Below are 18,907 nucleotides of genomic sequence, written 5' to 3'. Positions count from 1 at the left end.
AGTTTTTTCTTTTTTTTTTCCCCCTTCTTCTTATTCCATTGACCAATTCTTCTTTCCAAGTATTTTCAGCCAAACGACGGCAGCGGGAATCGAACCCAGGTCTCCCACATGGGAGTCCTGTGATCTAACCTCTGCGCCAACCAAGTGACTACACTTTTCTTTGTAATCATTTGAGTATTGTTAGGAGAAGTCCACAGAAACAACCAAGTGAAAAAGTGTCCGAACCGGGAATCGATCCCAGGTCTCCCGGACGGGAGTCCAGTGATCTAACCTCTGCGCCAACCAAGTGACTACACTTTTCTCTGTAATCATTTCAGTGTCTTGAGAAGAAGTTCACAGAAACAACTAAGTGAAAAAGTGTCACGACCGGGAATCGAACCCAGGTCTCCCACATGGGAGTTAAGTGACTTAACCTCTACGCCACCAAGTAGCTGCACTTACCTCTGTAATCATTTGAGTGTCATGATTGCAAGAACACAGAAACAACTAAGTGGAAAAAGTGTCCCAACTGGGATTTGAACCCAGGTCTCCCACATGGTAGTCAAGTGACTTAACCACTACGCCACAATTTAGCTACACTTTTTTTTTTGTCATTAATGGAAGGTCTTGACCACAACTATATAGAAACAACTAAGGGAAAATGTTTCCCATCTGGCAATCGAACCCCAGCCTCTCACATAGATATAGTATAGAATACAGGTAGAGAGAGTAAAATTCACATTATAACAAAAAAATGTAAAATATGTTGTTTCAATGTAATATTTGTATTTTTTTTTTTCTTACAAAAAAATCTGCATAGCTCTGAGTCCGCGATAGCTGAACCGCAAAGTAGCGACGGAACACTGTATAAAAGACACAACACGGTCTGGTAAATCCAACTCAGCGTGACCTCGGCTTTAAAAGACTCTCTTGTTTTATTTAATGTCCAACAGCGTGTTTATTGGCTACTGAGTGAATAAGAAGCTCATCCAGGGAGCCAGGCGCCGCTACTACTGTGAGTGCATGTACACGGACGTTACACACTGGGGCAAGGTTTTCAAACACTTCCTTAGTGCTGAATGACACAAATGACTCGGTCGACCCATCCCTCTACTCTCTCACAACAACCCTCCGACCCCCTCCACCTCTTTTGTCCTTCCCCTCCCCCTATGCAGGACTCACCCACCCGTTGCCCAGGAAACTGTCCCAATTGTGCTATTAACAAAGGGAGTCAAGGCTTTCTTGCCTCCCGGGAGGTGGTCGCCTCCACCCCATACTCTGACCTCCTCGAACCTCACTCAGCTCTCGTCTCGTCCCCCCCCCCCCTCTCCTGAGTGATGCATCAGGCGTTACCATGGCGTTAAGGTTGGAAATTTGAAGAATTGGAATGGTAGCAGAGGGAGAGGAGGGGAAAATAGGTTGATGAGAGGGGGTTGATGGGAAGAGAAGGTGACTTTATGGGAGGTATACGATCAGATTCCGTCATTGTGATTATCAGTCAGTCACAGCTGCCTTCATTAAATACAAATTCCGTTCGTATTCACAAAGACATACGCTGACATGTATGAATGCACTTTATAGGATTAGGCTGTATTAATAATGGAGAGAAGACTGATATTAATCATATTCAAAAGTGCTGCATAATCAGTCAACTGCTCAGGGGTGAATCTCAGGTCAAAGCGTTTTTTTTTCCCTTTCAGACCTAATAGTTGACATGAGGATAATTTCACCAAAATGATTATATTACAGAAATGTAAATGCTGCTTTGTACTTTTAGCCAAAATCATGTTTGGCATTTGAAAATTGTTATATTTGCCAATAATAGTTAATATTTTATTAGAAGAGTGTTTCTCTCTCCTGTCTGTTTGGCCATCTGTGATTGGGATTATGCAAGAATGGGGTGATTGTCTTTAAATTAGGTGAATGGGTGTTGCCTTCTAGAGGGCATGAACTCTTCAACATATTTTGAATACTCATTATCACAATTTTATAATATATTTTAGTTGACATTTTGAAATTCAGTTCCAACTTTAAAGAACAATGCTTGATAAAAGCCACACATTAATATTTCATACAGTGAGTCCAGATTGATTGAAATGTTATTATAGACCATGCCAGACTTTACCTGTGCAAGCCTACATGCAAAGATAATTGAACCAGCGGTCGGCCAGCTGTTTCTCGTGTTGCCATTAACATTCAGTCCCCCACGGAGAAGCCCCCTCGGGCACTATTGAAAGGATTGAAGCTATAGCAGTAGCCAGGGTTATCTGGTCTTTATGAGACAGGCATAGTATATCTACGCCAGCCTGCATGGTGGCTGTTAACTCTTGGAATAAAATGGCTGTCGGCGTAGTGAAGAAGTGGAGGAGGGGAGCTTCGGAAGACAAACTTTGAATAGTGATGGGGGTAAAAATAGGCGAGCATAGTGAATAGGAAGAGTATATCACGAGCTCTTTTTTTATAAGCCTACTACATTAGATGGCTTTTGCTTTGTGTGTTCAGCTATTGCAGTGTTGGTCCACTGTATCTATATGTTGCCTTAAATGAACTGTGTTAGTAGCCTGGAGTCATTTAAGCCATCTGAGATAAATATTCAAAATATGGAGGAACATTTTAACACAAATGCATGCCCAGCAGCTCAGGAAAAAAAATAAAAACAACTAAAGAAATAGGCATGTTTTTATGTTCAATTCATTTTTTTCCTGTGTGATTTCAGATTGAATGTTAGGACTGAAACATTCTTAAACAATCCCATGAGTACATTCAAATTTAATTACCGTGTGCCAAATATGTGTTTATGAATTTAAGTTTGAAATGATGAGTGTTAGTATTGTATTCCATTTCATTTTCAAAAATAATCCCAAAATTCTGGTCTAAGTTATTTTGAATGCACATTTTGAAGTGGCTAAAAATCACCAGCAGTTCTCAGAAGCAGAATACCCTCCTCCTCTACCAATGCAGACAAATAAATTGCCCCCCTCCACCATCTTAACTCACCCTTCCCCCTCTTTCTTTCTGCTGTTGTCTGTCATCTAGCTTTAGTTTGGTTCAATCTAGTCCTTTGACTGAAATCCTTTCCACATTAGGTGCACCCAGAGTTTTAACAAAGGCTCTCTTTAACACCAATTTATATGAATTTTGTCAGATTTCCATTTCTAAGTCCTTAATTTCTACTCAAGTGAGCATAGCCGGATTCATGCTGTTCTTTAGACTAATCAACAAGAGACTTCATCAACATTTCCTCACTTTGAGCAAATTATCCAATCAACTAATGATTATATTGCCCATCCCGTGTCACAATCCTAATTGATGATGATGAGTGTAATCGTGTAATTGAAGTACATTAGTGTACTTCCCTTGTTACTTTAGCTTGTGTGTACACAGAGTGGCTCAGTGTGTCACTCGCTCACAGCGTGGTCCTCCTTGCTATACAAAAGCTCCGTCAGTAGCATTACATGTGTGTGTTGGTGGTTGATGAGAAGGAAGATGCACGCGGGGGGTGCAGAGGATTATTAGAGACAAGGGCCAGTGTTGTTTTTACACTCATCAATTGCAACTGTCAGACGACATGCTCCATTGCCCCTTTTGTATGTCTTTGTCCCGCATCTCACAAAAGCAGAAAACACTCAAAACACACTTCCTGTGTCTTTCCCTGACAGCCCTTCCACCCCATGGTCAACTTGCAATGCTCACCCGATCTGAGGACGTTCCTGTGCGCCCTCTACGTGCCCGTGTGCACCGAGTATGGCCGCATGACACTGCCCTGCCGGCGGTTGTGTCTTCAGGCCAAAAGTGACTGCTACAAACTCATGGACATGTTTGGCGTTAGCTGGCCGGAGGAAATGGAATGCAACAGGTTGGTTACAAACAGTAGTCTAGTCGTCATGACATTTGTTGACAAACTTTATGAAACCTTTCTATTTATCAAGCAAGGTTGTCATTTTGGAAAGGAAGCAAAGGCTCCTAAAACAATGAAGAACAAAGCTACTGTAAAGCACACACTGAAAAATACACATGTTACAGTATTTTCAAGAAACCCTTACATTTACTGTTAAAGGATGGAGAAAAAACGGGAAATCTATGAAACTGTTACTGTCAATTTAACTCATTCACTGCCTTTGTCATCAAATCCATTTGAACTGGGATGACTGGTATTAAACTATTACATTTTAGCACCAATAATGGAGATAACAATGGTATGCAATGGCTAATGCCAATACTGTGATGAAATGACAATATTATCAGTATATAATATTATAGTATTACAAAACCATGATCCCGTCCCCGAATTAAATTTTTACTGATAAATTAGACTTAATATTTGTGGTGCAAAGAAAAGCGCAATACAGTCTACGGTTTAACCAGGTTTGTTTTGAAATTGGGAATGGCATGTCAATGTAAATAAAATTCAAGCCAAATTCTCCAGGATCAGACCCACTGACCAATCAATCCACTGCTGCCAGACACAGCAATTGATCAATATATTTTCTTCAATAAATTAGTATTTGGTATATATCAAATTATTTTTAATCCTGATGAAGTGGTAAAGCCATTTTACATTGAAGTGAACTCACCCGTATCATGTCTGCAGGTTTCCGGACTGCGACGATCCGTATCCTCGTGCCGTTGACCTCCTGTCAAACGCCGACACGACCGAGCCCGCCATCCCCGTTCAGCGCGACTACGGCTTCTGGTGCCCCCGAGAGCTGAAAATAGACCCAGAGCTGGGTTACTCCTTTATGGGTGTCCGAGACTGCTCTCCACCTTGCCCCAACATGTACTTCACTCGCCAGGAACTGTCTTTTGCCCGCTACTTTATCGGCGTGGTGTCCATTGTGTGCCTATCTGCCACCATCTTCACATTCCTCACTTTTCTCATCGATGTGTCTCGCTTCCGCTACCCGGAGCGACCAATCATCTTCTATGCTGTGTGCTACATGATGGTGTCCCTCATGTTTTTCCTGGGTTTCCTACTGGAGGACCGTGTGGCTTGTAATGCTGCAGTTCCCGGCAGGTTTAGGGCCTCCACTGTGACTCAGGGCTCCCATAATAAGGTGAGGACACATAACTGTTTGTAACAATATCAGTTACATTTGACCTAAAGCAATGAAAAATACAAAGCAATTTAGTTTTTTATATACATATATATATATGTATATCCCCAAAAAAATAATCGAGTGATAATCAAGGGAAGACTGTATATATATATATATATAGCCCTGCGATCAGCTGGCCACGATTCAGGGTGTTGTACCCCAATTATCGCGAATTCACTGTACAATTTTTTTCTGCTATTAATTATTTAAAAAATATATAGATATTTTTTTAAAGTTCATAAAAATGTGAAAATCCACGCTGAAACTCGTAAGCGTAAGCCACTCCCCTGTCTTCAAATTGCTACTAGGCACTGAGAAAAAAAAAGTACTTATAAAAGTACTTATAATATTTTACAATTATTGCGGCCATGTCTGGTCTACATTAATCGCGATATTCTAGGGATTACTGCATCCCCAGGAAATCTAAATTGCTTTGTATTTTCCATTGCTTTAGGTCAAATGTAACTGATATTTTCTATGTATATACACGCCTTGTATCTTAGATAATCACAACAACTTTCTTTTCCAGGCCTGCACCCTCGTGTTCATGGTTCTATATTTCTTCACTATGGCGGGAAGTGTGTGGTGGGTCATCCTTACCATCACTTGGTTCCTGGCCGCCGTTCCCAAATGGGGTAGTGAGGCAATCGAGAAAAAGGCTCTTCTGTTCCACGCCTGCGCCTGGGGCATCCCCGGCGCGCTCACTGTCGGCCTGCTCGCCATGAACAAGATCGAGGGCGACGGTGTCAGTGGCGTTTGCTTCGTCGGTCTGTACAACCTGCCGGCGTTGCGCTGGTTTTTGCTGGCACCACTGGGAGTGGATGTAGCGGTAAGGAATACGCGATGAGATCACGTCGTTATTTTAGGATGGAATAACTCACTCTTGTGTCCTCCTCTAAGGTGGGTGTGGTACTGCTGCTGGCGGGAATCGCAGCTCTGAACCGGGTCCGCATGGAGATCCCGCTGGAAAAAGAAAACCAGGAGAAATTAGTGAAGTTCATGATTCGTATCGGCGTGTTCTCTGTGCTTTACCTGGTGCCGCTGTTGATCGTTCTGGCCTGCTACCTGTACGAGAACAGCCATAGGACCGTGTGGGAAACCACATGGATCCAGGAGAAGTGTCGAGACTACCATATCCCGTGCCCTTATCAGGTAAGACCCAGTGGCGGTCCGTGAATTTCCTAGCGACGCCTTCAGCTTCAGATGTTATGGCTATAAAACTTCTACTGCAGCTACAGCTGCGACACAAAAAAAATCATCAATAATAACTTCAGGTTGCCCACATGGCAGTCAGTTGAGTTAACTTCTACACCACGAATGGCCATACTGGAGAAGTCACCCTGGCTATGATTTTAGGGGCTGCACTGTAGTTTAGTTTGGCCTTCAACATGTACTCAGGTGTGACATTCTGAAAACTCGCTTCATTCCATGAACCTCGATTTTACTAGTATATAATTTAGTCTATACGCGGTAATCCTTTGAGATCCGTGGTTATACATACTTTTATGTATGCATTCATAGTAAAATGTATTCTTAGCTAGAAATGATAAAGGCGAATTTCTATCTACGGGAAGCTGTTATAATAAAAGAACACTCATCCACAGTGTGTTTGTGTCGAAAGAGGACTGCATCATTATGAAAGCACAAAAAGTCAATATGATAGAATCCCACTGCCTTTCTATATTTATGTCTGCCTCTAGGCTAGTACTACGTTGTGATGACACAAACACACATTTGCTTTGTAACTATAAAAAAACTCTTTAAACCTGCTGCTTTCAGTATTTTTTTTAAACACTCGGGTGATTATCGAACTACTACGAAGTGTCGGTCAAGTACGTCCCACTCGTTCTAGTATGTACCATGTGTGTGTGTGTGTGTGTGTGTGTTCACCTGCAGGCAGAGCAGAGTAGTCGTCCCGACGTGTCGGTGTTCCTGCTCAAGTACGTGATGATGCTGATCGTGGGCATTCCATCCGTCTTCTGGGTAGGCAGCAAGAAGACGTGCTTCGAGTGGGCCAGCTTCTTCCACGGCAAGAAACGCAAAAAGTATGCAACACACACACGCACACATACCTTCTGCTTCTCCACACTCCCACCGATTCGCCCACTTACCCGTCCGTCTCCCCTACTTCCACCCCCTGGGGCTCTTTCTTCTGTCCCCGCCAACCCTCCGCTCCACAGCGTCCTGGTCGCCGGCAGCCGGCAGGTCCTGGGGGAACCCGACTTCGCGCACCTGCTCCTGAGGGACAACCTGGCGCCCGTAGCTAGGAAGTCACGGGGTACCTCCACGCAGGGCACATCCACGCATGCCTCCTCCACCCACTTAGCCGACCCAGACGAGCCCCACAGCGGCAGTGGCAGTCGGGCGGGCTCGCTCCGCAGTGCCCGCTCCGAGTCGAGCGGATTCCGAGGCAGCCTGCGTCGCTCGCGGGATGGCAGGTTAGTCCCATCGATATCATTTTAAGAATGTTTAATTATTTAGATATACATTTAAGTAGGTAGTAAAAAAGAAAATACACAGGTAATGGTTATTTAAAGTTATTTTTTTTTGAATTATTGACATTTTTTATTACTAATTTTTGATTTTTTTAAATTTATTTTTAGATGTTGAATAATATACCATCCTGCTCCTATATTAGCGATATATTGGACAGATATTGGACTTTTCTTTTTTAGATCAGCAACAAAGATAGCCAATTTAACTGTTCTCTTCTGTGGGGAATTATCTTTTTTATGAATATTGAATATGTATTAGCCAGCTAATGTTTTTTTTCTTCATATTTATTTACAATTCAATTTAGTCATTAGGGTATGGAGGAAAAAGGACATTTTGGGGATACTTTCGACTTAGTGTTTTTCTAGAATACTTTTGGGTTACAAAGAAATTACATCTACTCAGAAACTGCTACTTTTAATAATTTCCATATAATTAATTTCACTTTTGATGCTCGGGTCATGAAATTTCCCCAAATTCCAAATGAGTTTTACGCCCTATAGATACACGGGGTCCAGCTTCCGCGCCTCTGACGAACGCGGGTACTACGGAAGCACACCCCATCTAGACGACCTGTTCCGAACAAGAAACTCGAGCCTTTCGCGGCACGGCTCCACGCACTTGCTGGACGGCCAATCGCGGCACGGTAGCGTCAGGGACTTGAGCTGCGTTCCCATTGCTCCGCCGGGGATCCCTTCAAACGGCATCCGCCGGATGCTGGAAGAAGACGCCCCCTGATGACCCTCATCGAGGTGAGCCTTCTCTTTTTAGATCGGTGCCAGGACTATCTCGCCTATCTCCGAAACTGACACGGAAAGGATTTTTTTTTCCCCAGAGAGATCCAAAGACTCATGGGCTCCTTTTGAATGGTTTAATTGCACCTTTTGAGCTCACTTAACTAGTTGGCCTTTCTTGTATTCGATCGCAGGGTGGACTTGATTCTATTTCCTTGCTAAAATTCCTCCGTTTCGAACATTTTCATGCTCGTGAAAGACTTTCAACTTAAAGCATGGTTTTCATAAGTAATGGAGTTAAGATTTCTGCCTTACCGTCCATATAAGCAAGACGACAGACGGGATTTAGTCAAGGTTAGAAAGTGATCGCAAAAAATGTATGGATAGTACCATATTTTCTCGCATATAAGCCGTATTTGTAACTCAGAAAATGATGACTGAATGACTTGTCTGCGAACAAAGCTTACAGGGTTGCTATACTTTTTCTTACCAGTCAATGTAGGAAAATTAACATTTACCATTTGTTAGTTATTTTCAATTTTGCAGCAAGAAAACAACCATTACTGAATGAATTACTAACTTTCTTATGATATTGAGACCCTAAAAATGTGCTTTCGATTCATACAGTATCTCAGGAATTCCAAGTGTGGTGATTTTTTTCCCTTCAAAGTAATTTGTTTGCCCCATTAAAACCATGATTATGGACGCGAAAATTGTGAATGAAAGGGCAGGTTATAAATGAGAAATTATCAAATTCAACAATTTTAAGGCAAATTTAGGATATGGCTTATACGCGAGAAAATACGGTAAGTGCTATGTTTGATCTTGGTAAATCGGGTTTGTCAAAGCTGAATAGTGAATTGTTCCCTGTACTCTTTAGACCAGGGGTGGGCAAAATATGGTCGGCAAGCCACATGCAGCCAGTTGGGTATTGATTGTACTTATTGGGCATTTACAAGTCAGTAGAATTTTCCCCCCCGCCAGTTTATAAGGGAAAGTATTTCTCATAAAATATTACTGGAACAAACAACTATAAAGGCATTTGTAATAAACTAGATAACAACAAACATGACAAAAAATATATAATTCACTAAAAAGAAAAAAATTCATACTCACCTGACCTTCTTTCCATTTGCGTCTTCTTTCATGCTCATGTGGCTTTTGGACTTTTGCCCACTCCTATATTAGACTATTACATTGGCTTGGAACATTCTGTTGGTTTGTGATTTACAGAAAATGTTTTTTTTAAATAAATGATTAAAAAAAAAAGTTGAGTCATTACCTTATCGGGCTGGTGGGGTTTGTATGTCACATTTAGAGGTTGGGTGTTTGAAAGCTGGGCGGCAGCCAAAGGAGGGATCCTTGGCAGTCCAATCCCAGGCTGCAAAAACTTGCTCTTAGGACGTGGAATGTCACCTCTCCAATTGAGAAGAAGCCTGAGCTAGTGCGTGAGGTCAAGAAATGCACAGCTTGGGTTTTGGTACCACTCTGGAGAGGCGCCAAGCAGGTGTGGGCATACTTATTGCCCCCAGCCCCTGTATATTGGGGTTTACCCCAGTAGACGAGAGGATAGCATTCCTCCGTTTCTTGGGTGGGGATGGATGGGTCCTGACTGTAGTCCTAACGGGCCTTTTCGGCCCATGGGACTCTGGAGGCAGCAGGCTCGGGCATCTGATTAGGATGCCACATGGACGCCTCCCTCAAGTGGTGTTCTAGGCACGTCCCACTGGGAGGACACAAGGGCCAGGGACACCTTGGGATAGTCCCGGAAGAGTTAGATGAAGGGAATGGAGAGAGGGAAGTCTGGGTCTCCCTGTTGAAGCTGCTGCCCCCGCAACTCGACTTCGGATAAAGTGGAAGATGAGATAAGGTGAGGCCTAAAAAGCTTCTCTGGATAAAAAAAAATATATATATATATGACTTGCAGTCTAAGAATTTGTAACAGCACTCCGCTTTATTGAAATACATCGGAGTCAGGTTAATATGAGTCGTCCACAGAAGAGTGGCAGCCAGTTCCATACATTTTGTTTTGACCTTACACCTTAAATATCTTTTGTGCAAAAAGAATCTACATCACCTGTAGTGGGTTATCCTCAGAAAAAAAAAACGCCCAAACCGTTAAAAAAAAGGGGAGAAAGCAAATTCAAAAGGAAAACAAACCCAAAATAAAGCAAAAATGATTACATCTATCACATGCAAAACTGTACAAAAATCTTACAAAGCAAACCTAGAAAACAACCAAAGTGTATTATGATATGAAAGCGCAAAATATAGAAGGTATTGTAGATAAGACCTCACTGAAATGCAAAGGCAATTGTTTTTGTTATTTTCAACCAACATTTTTTTTCTGAGCCTTAAAACCAGTCCCCCCCCCCCCAATCGCTCCTACCATAAAAATCCTCATTTTATTGCTTCCAACCTTTTCCTGAGTTATTCTCTTTTCATTGGGATCATTTAATTTCATCTGTACAACATGGGCCCGACAAAAAAAAAGTCCTCCTCGCTCCGAGATAATACATTCCACATGCCAAGAGCTAGGAAGGGTCTTTCAAACCGAATCAAAAGGGTCTTTGTTAGTAACTCAACTAAAAAGAAAACGCACGTGTGGAATTAAGTGTTTTGAAAAGGGAGGAATGACCACATTGTATTTTTTTTGTTTCCTCGCCAACCGCATAAACAAAGACGTAAAAGCTCACGTGAAGCCGAATGTAGTAGTAGCATGAATATTTCTATTTTCTATTCACTTTGTAGTGTTATTGTTTAAAGGACAGTTTCATCCAAGGGTACAAATAACAAAAGTCAGAGCGACGAAAAGCAAATTGGGTTGCGCCTGGCCATGGGAGGTGTAAAGAAGCTGCGAGTGAGTATAAAAATAACAAAAAAGCATCTTTTTTTTAAGGGGTACATGATTTAAACATTCACTTTAAGCATGGACTGTGACAAAACTCAATAAAGTCTATTTTTTTCTCTTTTAAATCGGTACTTGGAGCTCGCCCTCACGTTTTACGCATCCCAACTCCCTCCTCGTTAGTGTTTTCTCTCTGTGTCTCTACATCCAGATTTTCACTCTTAATGTCAACCCAAATACGAAGGAGAGCATGACAAGTCATAAAAGAGCATCACAGGTCAATCAATAAAACCAGAGATTTAAAATGAATTCCGTGCGTGCAAATAAAAATCCCAAATTGCTTGAGAATAAAAGGAAAATAAAAGTAGATTTTCCCCGTGTAGTTCTCGATAGCATTTCCTTATCATATATTACTCTCTACTTTGAACTTATGTACATTATTGTGGCGTTCAGGTGACCATGTCCTTGAAAGATGAGGCTTTTTATGAAGAAGGGAAAATGGACACTAAAGTTGTCGCACTTATAGTGTTAAGTTTAGTGTTAGCAAAGTTTGCAGCTATGGGGAAGGGTAAAAGATGAGGCGGGGGGCACGCAAACCAAATGCTTCTACTCTAAAAATGATAAATAAATTAAAATATAGCCCCCTAAAACTCAATAGGCTCGTATGTACAAATAAAAACTGTTTTTTTTTCTGTCTTTGCATCTGAATGAGGCGAAAGGGTCAAAGGAATCATTAAGAAAATACCTGTGGAAAGTGTGTTGGGGAGGTGGGCAAGAAGAGGTACAGTTGTGTGGGCACAGAAAGGGTTCGTGGGAATGACGAGTCCTGTGTTCATGTGTCCCAACCCGTACGGTCAGTGCTCTCCAGGGACAATGACTTGGTCTTGTGAGGGGACGCAGGGCTTGGAGGGCTGCTAAAGGTGGAGCTGTTGGATGCTGTCGAGTGGCGAGGGGAGTCCGAGTCCTGCCACCACAAACAAAAACAGACAGAAAAGTTGACATGGAGATGGAGGGGTGAAAAAGGGTCTCCAAACATATGCATGTGGAGGGTGGACCTCACAAATGATGGCAGGAAATGAATGGCAACAAGAATATTCACGTCAACGTTCTTCCTGAAACCCATCGAGTGCATCAAAATATATTTTCAGACTATAAATCGTATTGGGATAGGATTTGCATTTCTGTAGTGTATTATATTTGTTTACAGGCCAAGAACAGCAATGAAGAGAAACTGGATAAGTAGAGGTCAATGCAGTTGTGGGCCTTAGAACTTTGGACTATAAGACGCACTTGAATAAGTTATCAAAGAGATTTTTTGTTTATAGGCCGCAGGTTTCCAAAATTGAACTGGAGCTATTTATACTAGACAAAAAGACATGGAACTCATTAGCCTGCAAAAATGTGAAAATGAGCTTTAAATGCTGGAGGGGGTTCAAACATCATCTTCATTTAGCATTTCTTGGCTGGTGCGACTTATAGTCTGAGAAATACAGTATCTTTGAAGCATGGTAAAACCATAGATTGACATGGTTTATATTTTTTTCTTTGCTTTCCAAATCTATTTCTGTCTTTCTTAATAGCAGTTGAAAAACAATTCAAAATGTTTACTGCAAACGATAGCATCTAATACTCAAAATGTATTTAGTGCAAGCTGTCACGATTCAAGTATATAAAGTACTTGGACCTATTCCACGCAGTCATTTTGAAGTTTTCCTCAAAATGATAAAACCTCTGCCAAATGATGCATTTCAGCACCTGAAAAGCACTTTTTCATCAGAGGGCACTCAAGATGTTCACTGCAAACCAAAGAAGTACCGTATTTTACGGACTATAAGTCGCACTTTGTATTTTTTTTTTACTTAGGTCATTGGTTGAGCCTGTTTTTTTCTCTCACCACGAACACTTTGGAAAAACATATGTTAGCAGCCTATTTAGCCACATTTTAATTTTGTCACTTTAACATGTTTGTTGTTGTTTCCAATCAAATAAAAACTTGCAAAAGTGTGACTTTCATATCTATATCGTCTGCAATATACTTTTTGGCCCGTGCGACTTATAATCCAACAAAGACGGTATCCAATACTGACATCTCCAAGTGTATATCTTGCCAACTGTCCCGATTTCAACTATTTGACATATTTGGACCCAATGATGTCCTGAGATCATATTACCCAAACATACTGCACTTCATAAGGATGGCACGGGTGGGCAAAACATGCACTGCACCAATTGGCTCATGGTGAGAAGCAGGCATGCGGTGTGATCAGTTAAGTGGTCGGGAGGGCAAAACCGGAGAGGGGGCCGCTCAAGCTGAAATGCCAGTGAAAAGATGATGCCCTGGAAACGTCCAAAATGTAGCGGGTGGATCTTTGTGGATTAAACCACGCATCCGTCAGTGAGGATGCGTGTCGGTATGACACTCGGGAAAAACACGCACAAACACAGGCAGGCGCAGACTCGCACACTCACGCTGTGGCTCTGGCGTGTGTGTGGTGTGCAGGTCGTTGGATTTGTTGACGTTACCTTCATCTTACTAAGCAAGGTCCTTAAAGCCCTTTTCAGATCAGGGGTCTTCTCCGACGGCGAAACGGCCTGCCACTGCAGATGAGAGTTGACACTGAGTGCCGCGCCCACAGGCAGCATGCTGGGTGGGGTACAGGGGGGGGGGGGGGGGGGGATGAAGGTATCGAGGGGGGCGAGAAATGGGAGAGGGGCAAGATGGGAGCTTCTGGCACTCGACGGTCGTTGGGGTGGTGTCGGACTTGGAGATGGGGAGGGCTTGTTTATATTGGGGGCACGAGTTGCCCATGACTAAACAACTCTAGTGCTTCAGACCAAAAGACTGCGCTTACAGGAATTGAGCATGTAAAGCTAAAAAGTCAGCCAACACGACAGACAAGAGCGCAAAGTCGCCCCATGGGTGTTGTTGTAGAAATATGACACCACAGGGGGCTGACCAATCAGCAGGTAGGAACAGGAAGGTGAGGTAAAGCACCTGACGGGATGTTTTCAGCAGATAAGGGGGCTAAGGGGATGGAAGGGGTTTATCTACAACAACTACCATCACATGCAGAAACAATCATGTTGTCGGTTTTGAATATCAAAGAATATTTCCAACCATGATTGAAACCTTTCTTTTTCTTTCACTGACCTCTCTGTCGAACTGAGAGAGGGGGGCTTCCCCACATTCCACGCCCCCGCCCGAAGACAGGGAGCTCTCCGAGGGTGACGTCATAGCCTGTCGCTTGGACCCGTAGCTGCCGCCTGACAGTTCTCGACGTAGGGCGCTGCCGTTTTGCGAGGACGGGCCTGTGATGGCGGAGTCAACGAGTGGTAAAGATGGACGAGAATGCCGCGGGGGGGGCAGTGGACTACTTACGTATGCCAAGCCCACTGCTAGCGCTCATGGAGCGGCCTGGCTCTGCCCTGTTTTTGGTGATGGAGGGGATGCTGACTGAACCGCTGAAGCCTGCGCGGCTCTCTGGGATGCGGACATTCTAAATAAAGCAGATATAAGACAGTCAGGTGGAGGGAAAAAACATTATGAAGAACAAATTGGAAAAGTTTTAGTTTTGTGAATTTCCCCTTAATTCAGGGGGTGTCAGACTCGGGTTAGTTCGCGGGGCGCATTAAAGTCAACTCGATTTCATATGGGCCGGACCATTTTAGATATAATATTTAGATTTTTTTTAAAATAAATGGATTAAAAGCCTTGAATATTAGGCTTTATATAGATCTAAAAGAATGTTTATTTTAGATTTTTTTTATATATATTTTTAGATTTAAAAAAAATGATTTTTCAACTAAAAACCTAATCTTTTTTTCCCCACTTATCCGTCACAAAAAAATCCAAGACATATTGCAATATGCCTTTACCCTATCGGATCATATCTCATGACGCAATTACCCAAAACTAGTAGAGTGGTATGTGAATGTAAATCAAATGAATCAAAAGTTTAAATACCATAGGTAGGTCTTTGAGAATCTGTATCCCATCCCCTGGTCCCATGTGAGCAACGTGGTTAAAGTTTGTGGGATTGGAAATCAGCTTGTTCCGCATCTCGGGATCCCGTAGCATCTCTCTGCAGTCACAAAAAACAGATTTAAAGGACTGTTGACCAATTAGTTGGACCTATAGTGCTTACTACATGAACCCATTAGGAGAAATAAGGGAGGTGTAAATTACAGCTGCCCTTGGGGGTGGAAAATATACAAGAATAAATTATTTTTCAAATTGGATTGCAACAATAAAACAAACTTAATTGATTCAAATCAACCTGTTGCCCGTGCTGTTTTGCATGAACCAAAACTGCAAGCGATTATTTGCATGCTGGATGAAGTATACCTCCTCTGCTGAAGTCGTTCTTCCTCCGGCACCCTGAAGGAGAAGCGCCTCTTATTGTTCATGCTGCGTACCATCTGCTTCCTGCTGTTGTCTGACGTCTCCGGGACAACCAGCTCGTCGCCCTCTGGAAGATCACAACAAAGCCACAGGCGTGTTTACAACAATGACTGAAAAGCACTTCACACACACATGGAGGCAGACAACATGATCAGTATTGCCACAGAACATCTGGTGCTAAAAGAACATGCAGGCTTTTAGAACAACAACTAAATCAAGACATTTCAAAATGTGAGATAGCTGCAAAAACATGCATGTAATCGTATATTTATAATTATCATTTGAATACTCTCTAAAGAAGACATTTAACATAGGACATCTCACCAGCTGTCTTGTTTCTGAAGTAGATAAGCCGCACTGTTTCCAGTCCCAGCAGGTTCAGTGAGCCATCCACATTTAAAGGTCGCACCTGTAGTAACACATAAATACAACAATTAGACCTCTAACCCATGTCATAATTTGATCGAATCCAGGTTCTCTTCCATTTTCGTGAATTAGACTTAGTCTGGCTGTGGTGAAGGTCTCAATTTCCTCCGCAAGAGGACGACAAAACTAGCAGTGATTGTTTGATCACTTAATTGCAAATGTAGTGCATTTCAATCAAGGCATAAAACCACATAAAGGTGCCCAAAATACAACTAGAAAAGGCCAGGAGCAAGATTTTAAAGGCCAGTAGCAAGATTTTGTTTAACATAGCTTACAAATTGTTTAGTTGTATTAGACTGACTTACACAATTGTTTCAAATGAAGTTAGGCTTTGTCAGAAATGTGTTTTACTTGGCCCAGCATTGTCAATTGTTTTCTTCATCAAGTTAAACCTTGACCATTACAAAATATCACATATGACTATCTTGCTTATCGATTAATCTGCATGTGGGCAGCAATGTACGTACGGTCCGACATGCTTCCAATTCTGGATGGCTCAAAATAGTTTCATCCGTTAATAAACAGTGAATACAATATTAACACCATGCAGAACAAAACCACGCTGCAGTTGCAGAGCAAGCAGAAGGTCTTCTAGGCCATGGCAATACAAATTTGGGGGAATATAACAACAAATGTCTGCTTATTATTCCCTGACTATAAAAAAATAACCTCATGAAACAACAGATAAGTGCCCTTTTTTAACTAACCAATTCTGAATGCAAGATAATGTCCAAAAAGTAGCAGACAATAGCCAAGTTTAAATGTAGAGCAACAAACCTTCTTTAGTGGAATAGTCTGAATCCAATCCATTGTGTTGACATCATAAACATCAACTGCATTCTCACTATACACCGACAGATAAGGAGCATCATAGCCTAGCAGGTGAAAACCATTAGTTAAAACATTTCTGTTCCATCCCCATCAATGTCCATTTAAACTAAGTATGCTTACAAGCCCCATTTGGCGTAGCGGGCCACATGAGCTCCTGTTGGCGTGACCTGCGACCCTGAGAGTCGACGTAGACGCCGATGGCACTAAAACAGAGCAGCAACTCCTTGGCAGAGATCTCCACAGCACAAAGGGCATCCAAGCTCTGCTGAGGGATGAATGCCAGGGTGTGATCCTCAGCGTGGAGCAGGCTTACTGGTGGTAGGTCACCGTGGACACTATGGAAGGAATCAAAGTAAATAAGGAGGCCAAACTCTAATAAGGTCTGTTTATTCTGTACCTGTATCGGGTGAAGCCAGACTGGTATCCCACATAAAGCCGCTCATTGAGCAGACCCATCCATTGGACAACCCCGGGAGCCTGCAATTCTCGTAGTCTTCGGTGACGGACTTTACTTTTGTTCACCTAAAGTGCAAAGATGGAATGTTTAATAAACAAAAGTGACATAACTTTACAGCAGAGAGTGAGTGTAATGTTGATTTTTTACAAACCTCATAGCACATAATTTGCCGCTTCATGGCTACACAAAGACACGTCAGCGAGCCATTTCGGACTGGACCGGAAACAATGGTCTGGCAGCCTTTAGTTTCCACGAGTTTAAAGGAGTCGATCTCATGGCCGTCTAAGGCTAGCGAGGGGAAGAGTCGGACGTGGCGGTTCCTTCCGGAAATGACAGCTAGCAGTTGCTCTTGTGGGATCAAGTCAATGTGGTGCACCTTCTTATTGTCGCCCACTCGAATGATTTCTGAGGGTGGGATTATGAGTCATTAGTTGCAAATTCATCTGATCAAATCAACTGGCAAATAATGGGTTTTACCATCTTTGGTGACATGGATGACAAAAAGGCCTTCTTCGTTGCCTAGAGCGACCCGCTCATGATCTGATGGGACAAACCAGAGTTTGACTAATGTTAACATTTTATTAAATGTTTATGAGTAAACTCTAAATATAACCTCCTAGGACCAAGCATCCACATGTGTGGACATCACATTTTTGGTTGTCACAAGATTACAAATGTTAAATTTTGGACTACAAGGGCCTGGCGTCTACTTATGATGTGGACATCATTATTCTCAAAAATTACATGTAAAAAGCTAATTTGTTTTTACAATTATCAGGTCCCAATTAGCCTAAATATTACAGAGAAATGAAAAGTGCATTCCTTACTTGCAAGAGTCTGGGTCTTAGGAGGATAAAATAAATGTCAGAAGGAAGGTGTGGCTGTATTTCATGTATTAAATGATCACCTATTATAGCAGCAGACTGTGTAGTCTTGATGAGTGGCAGCGTGCTGTCGTAAGCCTCTTTGGGGACGTAGACGAAGCGCTCCTTCAGCTTGTTCTTCTTGAGGATGCGGTGGAGCTCGTTTAGAAGACCCACCCACTTGTTTCTCTCCTGGTCACTGTCAGCTAGAATCAAGATGGATGGCTTGTGGCTGCCAGATAGGGAGAGCTGAGACGCTGTTACCTGTACAAAGGTAACATCAATATGACTTTAATTTCTTATAATACAATTTTGGATGTTACAAATCCAAAGTGGAGAAAACAAACATTACAAATGATTAAATAATTATAATACATGGTTTTCTATTATTCAGGGACATAGCTGACTTCCAATTTCCTAAGAAGACATTTATTTCTCTCTATAAACTGATCTTTTTATCATGCCGCTTTGTTGCAGTTAAAACAGTGTAATGATGATACAGATAAGGAGAACCCACTCTGAATATGCAGGGGATGTCTTTGCGGCTGGCGTGTATGACATCCGAGGCCAAAACAGAGCTGACTGAAAAATCTTCGTCCCTGGATGAAAAAAAAACAGGAAAAAATCTTCGTCAAACAACCAGGAGAAGATGATTTTGAGTTATACATGGAATTTATTCATTGAACAATAAAGAGAATTAGGTCTGTATTTATGTCCCCCGCCTGGTGTCCATAGTTGGCTGAATCCTCGTCTATCAGTGCCATTTATGGTACTAGAT

At 42.2% G+C, this 18,907-nt stretch overlaps 2 protein-coding genes across 9 annotated transcripts in view; one reads left to right on the top strand and one right to left on the bottom strand.

The window, feature by feature from the left end:
* The window catches only part of fzd3a (frizzled class receptor 3a), a 17,100-nt gene extending 7,541 nt beyond the window's left edge, over positions 1-9,559 (top strand). For 2 of the 3 annotated variants that reach the window (XM_077736573.1, XM_077736581.1), the window contains exons 3-8: positions 3,639-3,835; positions 4,571-5,033; positions 5,605-5,904; positions 5,976-6,227; positions 6,972-7,513; positions 8,072-9,559. In XM_077736573.1, the coding sequence (XP_077592699.1) occupies positions 3,639-3,835; positions 4,571-5,033; positions 5,605-5,904; positions 5,976-6,227; positions 6,972-7,513; positions 8,072-8,306 (1,989 nt within the window). In that variant the 3' untranslated portion in view covers positions 8,307-9,559. The remainder of the gene's footprint in view (positions 1-3,638; positions 3,836-4,570; positions 5,034-5,604; positions 5,905-5,975; positions 6,228-6,971; positions 7,514-8,071) is intronic. The other variant, XM_077736589.1, reaches the window with a different exon arrangement.
* Positions 9,560-11,153: 1,594 nt separating this feature from the next.
* The window catches only part of cdc42bpab (CDC42 binding protein kinase alpha (DMPK-like) b), a 43,753-nt gene continuing 35,999 nt past the window's right edge, over positions 11,154-18,907 (bottom strand). For 3 of the 6 annotated variants that reach the window (XM_077711383.1, XM_077711391.1, XM_077711408.1), the window contains 14 exons: positions 18,647-18,728; positions 18,174-18,393; positions 17,744-17,806; positions 17,418-17,671; positions 17,207-17,331; positions 16,930-17,144; positions 16,756-16,853; positions 15,877-15,961; positions 15,496-15,619; positions 15,115-15,232; positions 14,530-14,647; positions 14,302-14,459; positions 13,674-13,748; positions 11,154-12,114 (listed from right to left, as the gene is read on the bottom strand). In XM_077711383.1, the coding sequence (XP_077567509.1) occupies positions 11,983-12,114; positions 13,674-13,748; positions 14,302-14,459; positions 14,530-14,647; positions 15,115-15,232; positions 15,496-15,619; positions 15,877-15,961; positions 16,756-16,853; positions 16,930-17,144; positions 17,207-17,331; positions 17,418-17,671; positions 17,744-17,806; positions 18,174-18,393; positions 18,647-18,728 (1,867 nt within the window). In that variant the 3' untranslated portion in view covers positions 11,154-11,982. The remainder of the gene's footprint in view (positions 12,115-13,673; positions 13,749-14,301; positions 14,460-14,529; positions 14,648-15,114; positions 15,233-15,495; positions 15,620-15,876; positions 15,962-16,755; positions 16,854-16,929; positions 17,145-17,206; positions 17,332-17,417; positions 17,672-17,743; positions 17,807-18,173; positions 18,394-18,646; positions 18,729-18,907) is intronic. The other 3 variants (XM_077711399.1, XM_077711428.1, XM_077711418.1) reach the window with 1 other exon arrangement.

This window comes from Stigmatopora nigra, chromosome 2 (assembly GCF_051989575.1).
Source record: "Stigmatopora nigra isolate UIUO_SnigA chromosome 2, RoL_Snig_1.1, whole genome shotgun sequence".
In the NCBI taxonomy this organism is placed as follows: domain Eukaryota; kingdom Metazoa; phylum Chordata; class Actinopteri; order Syngnathiformes; family Syngnathidae; genus Stigmatopora; species Stigmatopora nigra.
This window is presented reverse-complemented; position numbering and strand designations above follow the sequence as displayed.